Source organism: Coregonus lavaretus (assembly GCF_964263955.1).
Source record: "Coregonus lavaretus genome assembly, chromosome: 8".
Lineage (NCBI taxonomy): Eukaryota > Metazoa > Chordata > Actinopteri > Salmoniformes > Salmonidae > Coregonus > Coregonus lavaretus.
The window spans coordinates 13,635,456-13,653,654 of NC_139995.1; the positions used below are offsets into that span (position 1 = coordinate 13,635,456).

An 18,199-nucleotide genomic window follows, 5' to 3' on the forward strand; every position below is an offset into this window, starting at 1 on the left:
GCACAATAACTGTTTGTCTGGAGCTTAATGAAATGGATTTTCCTGGCCGAGCAGCCGCACACAAGCCTAAGATCACCATGCGCAATGCCAAGCGTCGGCTGGAGTGGTGTAAAGCTCGCCGCCATTGGACTCTGAGGTAGTGGAAATGCGTTCTCTGGAGTGATGAATCACTCTTCACCATCTGGCAGTCCGACGGACAAATCTGGGTTTGAAGGATGCCAGGAGAATGCTACCTGTCCGAATGCATAGTGCCAACTGTAAAGTTTGATGGAGGAGGAATAATGGTCTGGGGCTGTTTTTCATTGTTCGGGCTAGGCCCCTTAGTTCCAGTGAAGGGAAATCTTAAAACCACAGCATACAATGACATTCTACACGATTCTGTCCTTCCAACTTTGTGGCAACAGTTTGGGGAAGGCCCTTTCCTGTTTCAGCATGACAATGCCCCCTGTTCCAACATCTAGTGGAAAGCCTTACCAGAAGAGTGGAGGCTGTTATAGCAGCAAAGGGGGGGACGAACTCCATATTAATGCCCATGATTTTGGAATGAGATGTTCGGCGAGCAGGTGTCCACATACTTATGGTCATGTAGTGTATATAAATCCCATTGGAAATCTAATACAGAGAAAATAAAGACCTCTCTTTCATCGTACATTGCATATCTGTTGTTGTTCACTACAGTCAAGTGATAACAGGCTAACAATACCAAGTAATACTGAATGATGCTGCTTATTGCCCTCACATCTGTCTTGGCTCACTGCCTCTTGCGCAGGTGGACATACAGAACTCCACTGAAGAGCAGGAGGGGTACACAGGACCAGGCCAGGATGAAGCAGTGGCCAAAGTGACCCATGCTCAGGTCTCTGGAGTCCTCCAGGATTTCCTTACGGTGGAACGTGAAGATGAGCGAGGCAGCAAATGATGTGAATCCTGGAGGAGCAAAGCAGATAGGGGACAGGGAGGGTCAATTCTCTTCAGAGAATAAATGTGTGTGAATGAATAACCACAACTAACAGAGAATGAGGAAACAACTTATTTAGGTTAATGACAAACCTCTCAAATAATATACAGTAAGTACACACACAAAATAACTGGTTGCCATAAACTGGTAAGTTCTTGTCCAGTACAGTACCTGCGAAGACCTGACAAAGGCCTGTGAAATAGAAGAGCCCGACTTTAGACATGGTGAAAAGTTGACCCAGGAAGACCAGGAAGGAGATAGAGGAGAAGACCACAGAGAAGACCATCAGGGCCTGGACAGCCTGCAGCCAGTCTGGAGGAACAAGAGAAGAGCCATAAGACTCCATGTCTTTGGGACCAACACACAGACACATTGAATATGAAGACTATTTTGGAAACACAAAACACAAACATAATGCACATGATCACTCAAAGGCATTATTACACAGAATACTGGTTGGACACAGTTACATAAATATACATCCTCAATCACATGGAGACTAGATCATAAAGATCACTAGATAAAACGTCCTATTTTATTTACCATTTTCATTAGAGACAGCACACAGCCAGTTTCCCGTTACGTTGTCATGAATGCAGTTATACCAGAGGTCTGTGAACTCAGCATCGGCCCAGACCCACCAGGACTAGAGAGAGACACACAATACAAGAAAGGTTTAGTTCAGTAGGCAGGAAATCTGCCCAAATCATAAAACTGGGTAGGCTACTACCAACTGCTGGATTCCTTCAGAGCTTTAGATGTGATTAGGTATCCATAAATCAAATTCCTGCATATTATATAAGGTCACGTGGGTTTTTCTTCAGCACCATAGCACTATCAATATGCTGACATTCAACAATGTTGTGGTTGCTCTCCTCAGCCTTTGATACTCATATCAGCAACATAAGCCAGGAAAGGGAGTGCTGCAGAGTCGGATTTGGTATTTTGCTATTTTATTAGGATCTCCGTTAGCTGTTACGAAAGCAGCAGCTACTCTTCCTGGGGTCCACACAAAAAATTCAACATGACATATTATAGAACATTAATGGACAAGAACTGCTCAAGGACAGAACTACATACATTTAAAAATGGCACACATAGCCTACATGTCAATACATACACACAAACTATCTAGGTCAAATAGGGGAGAGGCTTTGTGCCGTGAGATGTTGCTTTATCTGTTTTTTGAAACCAGGTTTGCTGTTCATTTGAGCAATATGAGATGGAAGGGAGTTCCATGCAATAATGTCTCTATATAATACTGTGCGCTTTCTTGAATTTGTTCTGGATTTGGGGTCTGTGAAAAGACCCATGGTGGCATGTCTGGTGGGATAAGTGTGTGTGTCAGAGCTGTGTCGAAGTTGACTATGCAAACAATTTGGAATTTTCAACACATTCGTTTTTCTTATAAAGAGAAGAGGTAATGCAATCAGTCTCTCCTCAACTCTTAGTCAAGAGAGACTGGCATGCATAGTATTTATATTAGCCCTCTGATTACAGTGAAGAGCAAGACGTGCTGCTCTGTTTTGGGTCAGCTGCAGCTTAACTAGGTCTTTCTTTGCAGCACTGGACCACACGACTGGACCATAGTCAAGACAAGACAAAACTAGAGCCTGCAGGACTTGCTTTTTGGAGTGTGGTGTCAAAAAAGCAGAGCATCTCTTTATTACGGACAAACCTCTCCCCATCTTTATAACCATTGAATCTATATGTTTTGACCATGTCAGTTTACAATCTAAGGTAACACCAAGTAATTTAGTCTCCTCAACTTGTTCAACAGCCACACCATTCATTACCAGATTCAACTGAGGTCTAGAGCTTAGGAATGATTTGTACCAAATACAATGCTCTTAGTTTTAGAGATGTTCAGGACCAGTTTATTACTGGCCACCCATTCCAAAACTGACTGCAATTCCTTGTTAAGTGACTTCATTAGCTGTGGTTGCTGACACGTATACGGTTGAATCATCAGTATACATGGACACACAGGCTTTGTTAAATGCCAGTGGCAGGTCATTGGTAAAAATAGAAAAGAGTAGAGAGCCTAGAGAGCTGCCCTGCGGTACACCACACCCTACATGTTTGACATTAGAGAACTTTCCATTAAAGAAAACCCTCTGTTCTCATAGATACAGTGGTGTGAAAAAGTGTTTGCCCCCTTCCTGATTTGTTATTTGTTTGCATGTTAGTCAAAGATAACACAAGTAAACACAAAATGCAGTTTTGAAATGAAGGTTGTTATTATTAAGGGAAAACAAAATCCAAACCTACATGGCCTTGTGTGAAAAAGTGTTTGCCCCCCTGTTATAACACAACTCAACTGTGGTTTGTCACACCTGAGCTCAATTCCTCTAGCCACACCCAGGCCTGATTATTGCCACACCTGTTCTCAATCAAGGAATCACTTAAATAGGACCTGCCTGACAAAGTGAAGTAGACCAAAAGATCCTCAAAAGCTACACATCATGCCGAGATCCAAAGAAATTCAGGAACAAATGAGAAAGAAAGTAATTGAGATCTATCAGTCTGGAAAAGGTTATAAAGCCATTTCTAAAGCTTTGGGACTCCAGCGAACCACAGTGAGAGCCATTATCCACAAATGGCGAAAACATGGAACAGTGGTGAACCTTCCCAGGAGTGGCTGGCCCACCAAAATTACCCCAAGAGCGCAGCGACGACTCATCCAAGAGGTCACAAAAGACCCCACAACAACATCCAAAGAGCTGCAGGCCTCACTTGCCTCAGTTAAGGTCAGTGTTCATGACTCCACCATAAGAAAGAGACTGGGCAAAAATGGCCTGCATGGCAGAGTTCCAAGATGATAACCACTGCTGAGCAAAAATAACATTAAGGCTCGTCTCATTTTTGCCATAAAACATCTTGATGATACCCAAGACCTTTGGGAAAATACTCTGTGGACTGACGAGACAAAAGTTGAAGTTTTTGGAAGGTGTGTGTCCCATTACATGTGGCGTAAAAGTAACACCGCATTTCAGAAAAAGAACATCATACCAACAGTAAAATATGGTGGTGGTAGTGTGATGTTCTGGGCCTGTTTTGCTGCTTCAGGACCTGGAAGACTTGCTGTGATAAATGGAACCATGAATTCTGCTGTCTACCAAAAATTCCTGAAGGAGAATGTTCGGCCATCTGTTCGTGACCTCAAGCTGAAGCGAACTTGGGTTCTGCAGCAGGACAATGATCCAAAACACACCAGCAAGTCCACCTCCGAATGGCTGAAGAAAAACAAAATGAAGACTTTGGAGTGGCCTAGTCAAGGCCTGACCTGAATCCTATTGAGATGCTGTGGCATGACCTTAAAAAGGCAGTTCATGCTCAAAAACCCTCCAATGTGGTTGAATTACAACAATTCTGCAAAGATGAGTGGGCCAAAATTCCTCCACAGCGCTATAAAAGACTCATTGCAAGTTATTGCAAACTCTTGATTGCAGTTATTAAGGGTGGCCCAACCAGTTATTAGGTTGTAGGGGGCAATCACTTTTTCACACAGGGCCATGTGGGTTTGGATTTTGTTTTCCCTTAATAATAACAACCTTCATTTCAAAACTGCATTTTGTGTTTACTTGTGTTATCTTTGACTAATATTTAAATTTGTTTGATGATCTGAAACATTTAAGTGTGACAAACATGCAAACAAATAAGAAATCAGGAAGTGGGCAAACACTTTTTCACACCACTGTAAATAGCTCTGAATCCATGATATGGCAGAGGATGTAAAAGCCATAAAACAACAGGTTATGGTGAAGTCTAACAGTACAGCTCCCACAATCTTCTTATTATCAATTTCTTTCAACCGATCATCAGTCATTTGTGTCAGTGCAGTACACGTTGAGTGCCCTTCTCTATAAGCATGCTGAAAGTCTGTTGTCAACTTGTTTACAGAGAAGTAGCATTGTATATGGTCAAACACCATTTTTCCAACAGTTTGCTAAGAACTGGCAGCAGGCTGATACGTCTGCTGTTAGAACCAGGAAAGGCTGTTTTACCACTCTTGGGTAGTGGAGGACAATCACTTTCCTCTAGACTCAGATTAAAGATAGGACAGATAGGAGTAGCCATAGAGTCAGCTACCATCCTCAGTAGCTTTCCATCTAAGTTGTCAATGCCAGGAGGTTTGTCATTATTGATCGATAACAATAATTGTTCCACCTCTCCCACACTAACTTTACAAAATTCAAACTTACAATGCTTTTCTTTCATTATTAGTTTTTTATGCATGAATACTATTTGGCTAACAGTGGAGAGTGTCTCACCTTCTCCATGGTGGCGATGAACAGCATGGCCAGAGTGAGCAGATGCAGCACAGTCACAGACATGAGCAGGAGAACCATGATGGCTGCTACTGGGAGCTTCCACAGAGGCTACACCCAAGGGTCCTGGACACAGACAGAGTCTTGAGACAGTGGCCTGAAACATTACTCTCTCTCTCTCTCTCTCTCTCTCTCTCTCTCTCTCTCTCTCTCTCTCTCTCTCTCTCTCTCTCTCTCTCTCTCTCTCTCTCTCTCTCTCTCTCCACCTCTCTCTCTCTCGCTCTCTCTCCACCTCTCTCTCTCTCGCTCTCTCTCTCTCTCTCTCAGGGGGAAACATGTTCACTTTCATCATGCTCCTCAACATCGGCCTACAGTGACTATCTCTCTCTGCCCATCTATCAACCCACCACAGGCATCTTAGTCAGGGGAATTTCACTCTATCTACAGAGCCTGAACTGCTTTTGAAGAACATAGCAGAGCTCCAACATGCTGTAGCTTTTGTAAATAAATGTCCTGTCTCTTGTCTGAAACCCCTGTCTGCTGCTACTATTATCACTATTATAATTTCAATCAGACTAGAAACATGTACAGTATGTTTACGTGTCTCTTTCCTGTGAGCCTGTGCACATATATACAGACGTTTAGAAGCAATGCAGGACAAGATTATATCCCATCCTCATACTGTTTTAAATAATCTAATATGCATCTCTATCCAACAACAAATGGCTGGAATATGAGGATTTCTTGAAAGGTGTTAATTTCACAGTCTCCTCTAGCTTGCCCATTCAAGCTGGCCCATTCTGACAGGACTAAGTTCAGACATTCAGTTCCAGAATAGAGCAGACTGTGTGTGTGTACTGTTCTTCTCCTTTCTGAATTCAAATACAACACCTACATGTTCCTCTGTGTGAAACAGTGAGAGTGAGATTTGTTTCCATTAGATTGATCATGACTATTTTAAAAGGTATGTGTCTCGTCACATTCTTTATCTGGTTTGCATTAGGCTTTTTCACTGCTGAGGTAAACTGTACTGTTTATGTAGTACCTACCTAGTACGAAGATGAGCAAACCTGAGGAATGAACATAGTAGGAGGGAGAACGTACACTTATGAATATAACTACTGTTCCCTGAAGGAGGGAATGAGGTATACAATACCATGGGGAGTCAACAACCAATCATATTCACCTGAAGAAAACTGAAATCACTCCCAATGGGCCAATTGACGCCGAGCCTGCCCTTGGAAGCCCCGCCTTCCTGGCTATAATACCGACGTTCGCATTCATTTAATCAATTCAGTACCGCTCGTCAGCAAACCCAAACCCCCTGTTGGCGCGGGGCCAAAATATGTCATACCTCGTTCCCTCTTTTAGGGAACAGTAGTTATGGTCAGAACTGTATGTTCCCTTTCAGTTGGTCACTCGGTATAACATACTATGGGGACATATAATCACGCCCCAAGCCGTCTCAGGGGGGCAAACTACCAAACTAGGAGGCCCACGGCAGCCCAAGCACACACAGGTTCCACCGGCTCCAAAAAGGGGTTACAGAAGCCAGCTTTTTCCCTAATACTTACCTGAGCAGCATCAACTGTCAGAGCCTCATGAGGCCAACTTGGCTATGTCAACTGAAACGCTACCACTTCAGCCAAAGTCCATAGACCCCACAGTTCCAAGAACACTACTTACCTTGCGAGCCTGAAACATCAGAACTTGTATAAGCAACCGCAAGTCTAAAACAACAGAACACCTGTCATGACTTGGTAAAGCGCACATGCACGCTGCATAACATGACCAGAGTCGTTGAACATTTACATTTGAGTCATTTAGCAGACGCTCTTATCCAGAGCGACTTACAGTTAGTGAGTGCATATATTTTTCATACTGGCCCCCCATGGGAATCGAACCAACAACCCTGGCGTTGCAAGCGCCATGCTCTACCAATTGAGCTACAGGAGGCTACACGGCAGCCCGAGGCTCAAACCCACAGGAAACCTGCAGTAACCTGGAAACTGTGTATTCTTGCTCTGCCACAGCAGCCTAAGGCTCAAACACACTGGAAACTAGCCTCCACAATCCAATTAGAAAGACGCTGCTTAGAAAGCGCCCCTACCCCGAGCTGGATTAGCAAAACAGACAAAAAGATGGTCAAAAACTGGGATATCCTTGGTCCTATTCATATACCTACGTAAAGCACACACCAGACACAGGCCATGCAACCTCCATTGTTCACTAGAAGCAAACAGAGGAGGTGAGAAAAGGAACAGTTTGAAAGCTAGGGACCTGTAAGACATACTGTAGTACTGTAGTCCTGGCAACATGGGAGGGCCCGTGGCTGGAGATGAGCTGGGCTCTTCATCAGGGGCAGGTGGGGGCTTATTGTTGGCTTCTGAAGCCCCCTAACTGGAACAGGGATGACTCTTAGCTTAGAGCCAGGTGGTGGCCCCTGGGCTGCAGCTGGTGGCAGAGATACTGTGACAGGGGCTGAGGATCCCTGGGCTGCGGCTGGTGGCAGAGAGGGAGGTGCTGGCTGATGATCTGCATCAACAGCGGTCTGTGGCCCTGTGGCTACAACACGATGGATCTCTGTTGCAGGAGGTGGGGACCTGAAGACAGGGCCAGCTTGTACCTTCAGGTCCAGGTCTGGCTGGGCTGCCAGGGTAGGAGGCAGCGGGTCTTCAATGATAGAGGCAGGCTGGGCACCCATGGGTAGAGAACGCTGCCCCTCCTGAGTGGAAGACGCTGAGTCTGACCTAACAGGGGTAGGCTCAGCCCCATACTCTTTGGCAGACTGTAACCTGAGGGAAGAATGAGTTAGCTTTGTTGTAATCAGCATTAACCCTGGGGTAAGGGCAGTCTGGGACCCATCTGTGGTAGCTGGTCTGGGCTCCGGGACAGGGGTAGGTGGTTTGGAGCTCCATGATGGCTACTGCTGACTGATGCTCTGTAGCTGGAGCAGCTGAAGAGTCCACCATGCTGACTAACTTTAGCTCTGTAGCAGGAGCCCGTGGCGACTCTGTAACAGCGGGTGGCTGAAGGCTACTGTTGGCTGATGAGTCCCCAGCGGGGGCAGACTGGAACACCTTGTCAGGAACAGGATGGATACCCATGCTGAAAGCAAACTGAGAACCAGTGGCAGGGATGGGTAGATACACCCTACCACCGTCAGCGGGCTGGTTCTCCACACTGGAAGTGTCTGGGAGCTGACAGGTAGGTACAGTATGTCTCTTAGCTGGACCACTAGTGGATGAATAGCCTTCAGACAGGTGTGGTGAGTGCCGGGACTGAGGGAACTCATAGCTACTGGAGAAGGCTCTTGGTAGCCGCACTGAAGGCTTGGAGTGTCACTCTGATGACACAGCAGTAGTGACTCATCACTAACTGGAGGCCACAGTGGAGGGTCAGTCAACTCACAGTTGTCATACTGTCCTTCACAAGCCTTATCCTCTTCATTGGGTGATGGCTCCGTATGCTCAGCAGGCTCTGATGCGGGCCGTGGTGGTGTCGGCAGAACTCTCTCTGCTACAGGGATGCCTCGTGATGAGGGCTCTGTAGAGGCTGGCTTAGTGGGAGAGAGTCTAGCTATAGACTGGGGTATGAGCTCTCTTCTTGTTGCTCACATAGCTGAGTGAGACTGTCCTTCTGTCCTCGTGGGTCAGATGGGAGTCTAGGACGGACCTGTACTCTCTGAAGGTCTCCCACTCATCTGGCGTTGTGTCCCATCTGGCCTGGCTGGAGAGGAAGGGACTGGGTGGAGTGAGGGGTGTCGTCTTGGCAGCTCCCTCCATGCGAGGCTGAAGGTCGTCTTCTTGCCCATGTACATACTGTGCTGTGCTACTATAACTTGGATAAGGTGAGGCTTGGTGCCATGGTTGATCAGACCAGGTCCAGGCTTCACCGGTAACTCGCTGCATCTCGATCCGGGAGTAAACACTTTTATCCGGCTCAAACGGACCACAATATAGTGGGCTAAAGGACTGTATTATTCTTAGGTTGTTGGTTTGGTATGGGTGTGCTTGCATCTGGGCGTCGGTCAGAATGCATTGATGGGAAGAAACAGTGAATAGTTGACTTGCAGTTGACTTGAAGATAGACAGTATATAACAGCACCGTATGAAGGCAGCACAGCATGTACAGAGCTATAGCTTGACACAAGGCACACTTCGGTGTGAAAGCGTGTGTGGATGTGTATGTGTGTGTATGTGTGGTTTTCCTATAGGAAGAAGCAGTTAACAAAAGTGCCATCAATATCAGGAATGATATACAGCTATTATACAATGATATTGCATGACAATAGAAACTATATGGCATCACTATAACAGGTTACTACACATAAAAGGCTTAAACTAAAGCACCACTAGTTAGCAGTAGTAACACATTAATGACTATACCATCACTAATAACTGAATGGATGGAATCTCACTGAATCCCATAAAGACACCGGAAAGGGTGGGACACAACACAATTACTGAAGTAACGTGCACCGGCGCCATCTTAGGCTTGACTAACTAATAAATGTAAACTGTATTAATACACTGGAAAGGCACTAAAGTGCTATCATGACCCAAATAGTATGCAAAGGCATACATCAATATAATAGACTGGTGTATAATAACTCCTCATACAGTATAACTGAAATAACTGTTATGGCTGCGACCCGTCGTCCACTAATAAAGGATTAACATGGATGCACATGTTATAAACCCTCTGTGGTAATAATTAAACAAACTTGTTTTTTTCCCTTTTTTTCCCCCCTTTATTTATCCAGGTTAGTCTCATTGAGATTACATCTCTTTTTCAAGAGAGACCTGGTCCAACCAAGACAGCAGCAGGGGGGAGCAATGTTTGAGACAAATATCAGACATACTGTAACAACTTACAGACATAGACACACCATACATTTTGTTTTGAGGTAGACACATATACATTTCAATTACAGAAACATACAAGCGCCATAGATAAAATAATCAATCATATGTACCACCGCATCAATTCCTAATGACAATCACATTCCTCAGTAACATGTGAGTCGACCAAACTTTTAAACTCCTCCAAGGAAACACGATCCTGGAGTTTCAAGCTGGTCTGTAGAGAATTCCAAGATCACGGAGCTGAGTAGCTAAAACACTTTTTGCCATGATCCGTTCTGATTGTAGGGACCGTTAAAAGTAAGTAGGAGTGAAACCGTAGCTGGTATTTATTTTCTGACCTTATCAAAGAAAAACAGAGATAAAGTGGCAGTTTTCCCAAAATGGCCTTATAGGTCATAGCATACCAATGTTTAAGCCTACGTAGAGTCAACGAAGACCAGCCGACAGCACGATAGAGATCACAGTGATGTGTCAGATGCTTTTGGTTGGTACTAAACCTAAGCGTTGCATGATCCACAGAATCAAGTGCCTTCAGGGTAGTGCTTGAGGTCTGCATATAAATGACATCACCGTGGTCCAAGATAGAGGGTAATCTACACCGTACCAGCTCTTTTCTGGCCTCCAACGAAAAACATGTCTGATCCCAGTAATAAAAAACTATTCTCAACTTTATCTTCTTTAGCAGGTTCTCAACATGATTAGTGAAGCTCAGCTTCTCATGCACCCAAACTCCCAGATATTTGTACGTCTTGACTTGCTCTATAGAATTCCTTTCCAAGGTAGTGATGACATGGTTTTCAGAGTGTTTCGTATTGGAAAATACCATGTATTTTGTTTTAGAGGAATTCAGAACAAGCTTCAAATCGTACAGATTCTGTTGAATGATGTTAAAAGCCATTTGAGTTTGTTTTTAAACCAAGGTCAATCTGCTGCCACTTGAATAGAGAACAGTGTCATCCACATAAAAATGTACATCAGCTGTCTCAATGTCTCCCAATGTTGTTGATATAGATAATTAACAACAGTGGACCTAAAATGTATCCTTGAGGCACAGCTCTATGATGTCAGACTTACAACTACTTGCCAAAATTTGGAAGGATTATTCAGATTATCAGCAGTTGATTTGAGATAGTGGTCTGCTTACACCAGTTCTCAGTCAGAACTTGCGTGTAAGCGGTTACTAAGAGAATTATGCTATTCACAAGTTCTCTATGCATATGCACAATATGAAGTGCTAAGGCGCTAAACATGCTACAGATACACCATGCTAACTTACTTATTAGCTTATTAACACAGCTGCTGACTACACAGCATTACACTTACTAAACTCTGAGGGAAATATAGTGTGCTAAACTCTACATGTGCAGGATTAATACAATGTAAACAGTGACATGAAATGCAATTCACTGTTCAATAACACACACTTAAAGCTGCAATATGTAACTTTTTGGGAGACCTGACCAAATTCACGTGTGTTATAGATCTGTCATTCTCATTGAAAGCAAGTCTAAGAAGCGGTAGATCTGTTCTATGTGGCTATTTCTATGCTTCCCGTTCATAAGTTTAGTTTTTGCGTCTTTTATTTTTGGTTTTGTACACCAGCTTCAAACAGCTGAAAATACAATATTTTTGGTTATGAAAAATATATTTCACAGCGGTTTAGATGGTACAATGATTCCCTATCACCCACGTTGAGAGATCCGGGAAGATATGTAGCCCTGAGCGTCAGGAAATGCGCACTGCTCCATTCAAGCAGATAACAGGCCAGGTTTAGGAGAGAGAGAAACCGCGTCCCCCCCTGCCTGTTGATGTACGCCACCACCGTCCTGTTGTCAGACCTTACCATCACATGCTGGCCTTCCATCATCAAAAGGAAACGCCTCAACATTAGCAAAACAGTCACTAGCTCTAGGTAATTGATATGCAGCGCTCTTTGCGCTGTTGACCAAATCCCTCTTTCCGAGTAGTCCACACACAGCGCTACCCATCCGAGTAAGGATGCATCTGTAGTGATCACCCTGTGGGACACTACCTGGCCCATGAGTACCCCCTGCAACAGCAGTCGTGGATCCCATAGGCACCACAGCTATCATAGAGGCCATCAGACCCAATAACCACAGGCACCGAGTGCCCCAGCTGAAACCTTTCCAGACAGAGCTGGAATGCGACCCTCCTCTGTTGTGACATAAACACATGATTCAGAACTGAGTCCAGAATGAGACCCAGAAACTGAATGCGCTGAGCCGGCATCAAACTACTTTTCTTGAAATTCACTATGAACCCCAGACACTGAATATGGGAAACCAGCGTGTGGAGCTCCACATGCTCCCTCGACTCCGCTACGACCAGCCAATCATCCAGATAGGCCAATACTCTTATTCCCTGGCACCACACCGGTGCCAAAGCCGCATCCACCACCATAGAAAAGGTGCGGGTGATAGGGAGAGCCCGAAAGGCAGGACCAGAAACTCATAGGCCACACCCTCGAAATGAAACCTCCGAAACTTTCTGTGGGGAGGATGTATAGCCACATGAAAATACGTATCCTTCAGATCTATGGATTTGAACCAATCGCTGGGACGCACTGACAACAATAGCCGGTGAAGTGTGAGCATTTTGAACTTGCAAACCTTGAGGTGCTTGTTTAAAACACGGAAGTCCAGGATGGGACACAACGTTCCATCACTCTTGGGAACTAAGAAGTACCGGCTGTACCCACCACTCTGTACTTCTGACATGGGGACCACCCGAATAGGCTGCTTTTGAAGGAGAGAGGAAATCTCTCTCAAGACAGACGTTAGGACCTCGAGGACCATTGACAAAATGATGCCACGAAAAGGAGGAGGATGCACAGCGAACTGCAAACAGTACCTCCTCGTCACCGTCCTCATTAACCATGGTGAAACTGTGCATGCCCGCCACTGGACAGATCACGCTGCCAGTCTCCCAAACATTATCTCCTGAAGGGGAAGAGCCCCACCCTGAGGACTGGGATAATTTTTATTTTTTTGTCATGCTTGTTTTCATATCCACCACTCATGACAACCGTGTGTCTGAATGTGGGGAATGCCCACATCTGGACGATACCACACTCTCAATACCCCTGAACACAGAGGAATTTTGGGTAGAAACCATGTGGTTTCGTGGTACCACCGTTCTGATACCCAGCCCACACCGGGTACGGGGAATTCGGCAACCAGTAACATGCTCCCATTGAGAGCCACTTGGGAGCACTGTTGGCACCGTAAGTGCTTGGGGAGGAGGGCCCCAAGAACACTCCCCCGGCCTCCAGCTAGGGTCACAAGGTCTGCTTCTTTCACTCCGCTCTCCTTCGACCCAGCATGGCATCTGTGCTAAGACGTCGGCCACTGCCCAGAAGCACCAAGACGATCAAAAACCGACCTTGAAGCCGCCCCCTGGCCCGGGGTATCCCGCCTCTGGCCTAGACCCTTTCCACCGTCGCTACCATACTTTCCCCACAACTAGGATAGCACAGCGGGACAGACGCAGCACAAAATCAGCCGTAGCACGGATTTAGTTGAGAAGCTCTGAAACCGGCTTCCCCGCCTCCACGGTCTTATTCAGCTCCTGCAGCAAATCGATATGATACATCTGCAGCATTGTGACCACATTCAACGACTGGGCCACCACACCCTCAGCCTGGTACACTTTGTCCAGCTGATCTGCCAAGAACCGGCACTGTTTATTCGGAAGCACCGTGCTAGGATTAGCCCCCTTGTTAGCCTCTGGAGCTTAGTTACTCACCAGCTTTCCATCCATCGGTCTGCAAACGAGCCCTGCCTTCTCCATACCCTCTAGATTCATGAACTCGCCATAACCTGGTAGCAGCAGCCTGGCTGAATGAGGGGAATCCCAGGTCACCTTTAGCTCATTGGCGAAAATCTTTATACAGGGGTAAGTGGCGCTACACCGCTGCAGGGACAGGTGGTAAATACCTTCTCCCAAACCTGGAGGAACTCTGCTGCAGGGGAGAAGATGGCCAATTCATCCCCAGATGATCTGCCTCCCGACGACACAGCTCCATCAAAGGCGTATTAACCACCAATGGTTCACTCTCCTTCACCAAATCTAAAGCGGGGGCGTTAGGCTGCCCCAGAGCTGCCTCAGAGCCAGCCAGGGATAGTATATCATCCCCGGAATCCAGACTCTGAACACTGCCAGAGAAACCGGAATGAGCCTCAACTCCGACCACCGCTGCTGCTCTCTCCCGGCCTCAGACAACCCCATTCACGAGGTGGCTTCATCGAAAGACCCTTCACCAGCAGCCCCAATCTTTCTCAATGGAAGTTGAACCCAGCAGGAAACAATGGTTACACGAACTGGTCGGAGTCAAAAGCCTCCTGAGTGTGTTTCCACCCCAAGCAAACAGGACAGCACTTATGAGTATCTTTAATTTTAATTTGGAAACCACATGCCCTAGGGCACGGTCAGAGGTTAAAACTCAGCTCGTTAGCCTTTTTGAACTTACTCTTACCACTGGCCATCTTACTTAAGCAAGGAACCATTAGCTACACAAGCAGAGCAGAAAGAAGTTAGCTTTTATCAAACACAAAAACCGATACCAAGACCCAAAACTCGTAACATTTAGGGGCACCAGTACTCTCTCCCCACTAACAGAAACGTAAGTTGGAGCCGAAAATCGTAATCTTTGTGTGCTGGTATTATAACCAGGAAGGCAGGGCTTCTGAGGGCGGGCTCGGCATCCATTGGCCTGTTGGGCGTGATTTCAGTTTTCTTGAGGTGAATATGATTGGTCGTTGACTCCCCATAGTATGTTACACCGAGTGAGTGACTGAAAGTTGAGTGAACTGTTGAGTGAAAACAAAGTACATTGACTCTGATAACATTACACTAGATTGAGAACAACAAAACAATTATATTCAATTATATACTTTCACTGATTCTTAAAAGTATCTATTTCAAAACACACATAATGATGTTGGTATATTGTTTATTTGTATCACTGTTAAATCAAAGGAAAAACACAATAGATATCACTATAACCAAAGCTTTATCAAGACCGTCAAGTCAAGTTCAAATCCTTGATGTTGCGACTTACCTTAGATAGCAAAGTTCAGTTCCTGGGGCCAAGTGGCTGGTTCTGTAACCCTCAGTAGCCCTCTCTCCTCTGCTGCAATCGTGCTTTTCTCATAGATGCCAATCTCCTCCCCCTCCACTCTTCGTCTTCTCCCACACTCTCTATCGCCAATATTTAGAGAAAGACAGGGGTTGGAATGCAGAGTGGGATATAGGGGGAGTTGTAAATGCCCATTTCCTCTGCCCTCCCCCAAAGTCTACAGTCTGGACCAACTGACTAAAAATGACTACTGACTACACACTGCACTGGACCTGCCCAAAGTCATGAGGCAAGTCAATCACATGAAAAGCTACATATTGTAAACATTACATTTGTATGTTGGCATGGTATTCATACATCTTGGAATCATTAATACTTCGCTTTAGACCTGTTCCATAACCCTACAGCAAATTGGAAGAGTAGAAATATGAAATACACAGTACCAGTCAAAAGTTTGGACACACCTACTCATTCAAGGGTTTTTCTTTATTTTTACTATTTTCTACATTGTAGAATAATAGTGAAGACATCAAAACTATGAAATAACACACATGGAATCATGTAGTAACCAAAAAAGTGTTCAACAGATTCTTCAAATAGCCACCCTTTGCCTTAATGACAGCTTTGCACACTCTTGGCATTCTCTCAACCAGCTTCACCTGGAATACTTTTCCAATGGTCTTGAAGGACTTCCCACATATGCTTAGCACTTGCTGGCTGCTTTTCCTTCACTCTGCCGTCCGACTCATCCCAAACCACCTCAATTGGGTTGAGGTCGGGGGATTCTGGAGGCCAGGTCATCTGATGCAGCACTCCATCACTCTCCTTCTTGGTAAAATAGCCCTTCACAGCCTGGAGGTGTGTTGGGTCATTGTCCTGTTGAAAAACAAATGAGAGTCCCACTAAGCCCAAACCAGATGGGATGGCGTGTCGCTGCAGAATGCTGTGGTAGCCATGCTGGTTAAGTGTGCCTTGAATTCTAAATAGATCACAGACAGTGTCACCAGCAAAGCACCCCCACACCATAACACCTCCTCCTGCATGCTTTACGGTGGGAACTACACATGCGGAGATCATCCGTTCACCCACACCACGTCTCTCAAAGACACGGCGGTTTGAACCAAAAATCTCCAATTTGGACTCCAGACCAAAGGACAAATTTCCACCAGTCTAATGTCAATTTCTCGTGTTTCTTGGCCCATGCAGGTCTCTTCTTATTATTGGTGTCCTTTAGTAGTGGTTTCTTTGCAGCAATTCGACCATGAAGGCCTGATTCACACAGTCCCCTCTGAACAGTTGATGTTGAGATGTGTCTGTGACTTGAACTCTGTGAAGCATTTATTTGGGCTGCAATTTCTGAGGCTGGTAACTCTAATGAACTTATCCTCTGCAGCAGAGGTAACTCTGGGTCTTCCATTCCTGTGGCGGTCCTCATGAGTGCCAGTTTCATAAAAGCACTTGAAGAAACATCAATGTTCTTGAAATGTTCCATATTGACTGACCTTCATGTCTTAAAGTAATGATGGACTGTCGTTTCTCTTCACTTATTTGAGCTGTTCTTGCCATAATATGGACTTGGTCTTTTCCAAATAGGTATTTCTTCTGTATACTACCTTGTCACAACACAACTGATTGGCTCAAACACATTAAGAAGGAAAGAAATTCCACAAATTAACTTTTAAGAAGGCACACCTGTTAATTGAAATGCATTCCAGGTGACTACCTCATGAAGCTGGTTGAGAGAATGCCAAGAGTGTGCAAAGCTGTCATCAAGGCAAATGGTGGCTATTTGAAGAATCTCAAATACAAAATATGTTTTGATTTGTTTAACACTTTTTTGGTTACTTCATTATTCCATATGTGTTATTTCATAGTTTTGATGTCTTCACTATTATTCTACAATGTAAAAAAAATTGTAAAAATAAAGAAAAACCCTTGAATGACTAGGTGTATCCAAACTTTGGACTGCTAGTGTATGTGTCAGTTTATAGAGACAGAAGGATCTAAACTGTCATATCAACATACATTATTCCATTTGTCAGGAGAAATGTACCTCATGTATTTGTTTTGTCGAGTTGTATCCAAAGTCACACTATAGTTGGGTAGACTACCAGTTTAAAGTGATCCATTGCTTTGATCTAGAGGTGACTGTGTGGGAATATGGGAGATGTACTGTATAACCCATTCTGGGTTAGTCTGTCTGTAGTACAGGACAGTAGGCTACTGTTGCCAGGCTGGATTCAGTCAATGGGAGGAAATTGCTTCTCATTAGAGAACACTTTTGATTCCTAGTGAGCGGGAAAACTGAGACCACACAAGAAACCTCAACAAGTAGGCTAAAAGTTAACACAATAAGACAAACAAAAATATTTTCACAACACAAAATCTGTTTTATTTGGATGTAAAGGCAATATTTGACAACAAACATACAATAAAATAGAATAATCTAAAAAGAAACCAAATAACTAATTTACATTTTTCCATAAAGTGCCTTGATAAAATTCAATGTAATTCAATTCCATTAAACTGAACACTGATGTTTATTTTTGTATATAATGACACCCCTATTTTGATCTGAATTGCAGCTTGGTCTATGGTTACATACAGGGGTTAAAGGTGCTACACATATGTTTTGTATTCATATTTTTGCATTGTAATTTCAGAAAATGTCCATAATATAGCTGCAGTAATAGTGGAATGATAGTGTTTCACAGTATTACTAACCTGCCAGTGTTGTGATTCACTTATTGATTTCTCCCACCAGGCATCTGTGTCAAAATGGGAAAGCTGTTTTGACTTTGTGGCTGGGCTATCTAGTGGAAGTTGGGTCAAGTGGCCAATGTAGAAAGTCTGCTAAATTCTAGGTGTAGCACAATTAAATTGGGAATTCAGAGGCCCTGGAGCCCTATTTGGAGGGGTTAGGCTAAGGTTTGAGCCAGGGTTGAACATAAGGCTAGGGTTGGGTTATGCCAAGATTAGGCTGATACTAGGGTTAGGGTTGAAC

The 18,199-nt window shown here is 44.6% G+C and overlaps 1 protein-coding gene across 1 annotated transcript; it reads right to left on the reverse strand.

Annotated features, from left to right (window-relative positions):
• Positions 1 to 751: 751 nt before the first annotated feature.
• Positions 752 to 15,249, reverse strand: LOC311133109 (epithelial membrane protein 3-like; the record flags this gene model as incomplete). Its single annotated transcript, XM_084166545.1, has 5 exons — positions 15,178 to 15,249; positions 5,233 to 5,355; positions 1,502 to 1,604; positions 1,130 to 1,270; positions 752 to 927 (listed from the first exon to the last, which is right to left on the reverse strand). The coding sequence occupies exons 2-5, from the start codon at positions 5,308 to 5,310 to the stop codon at positions 752 to 754; spliced, it is 498 nt and encodes a 165-aa protein (XP_084022671.1). The 5' UTR covers positions 5,311 to 5,355; positions 15,178 to 15,249.
• Between the last annotated feature and the right edge of the window lie 2,950 nt (positions 15,250 to 18,199).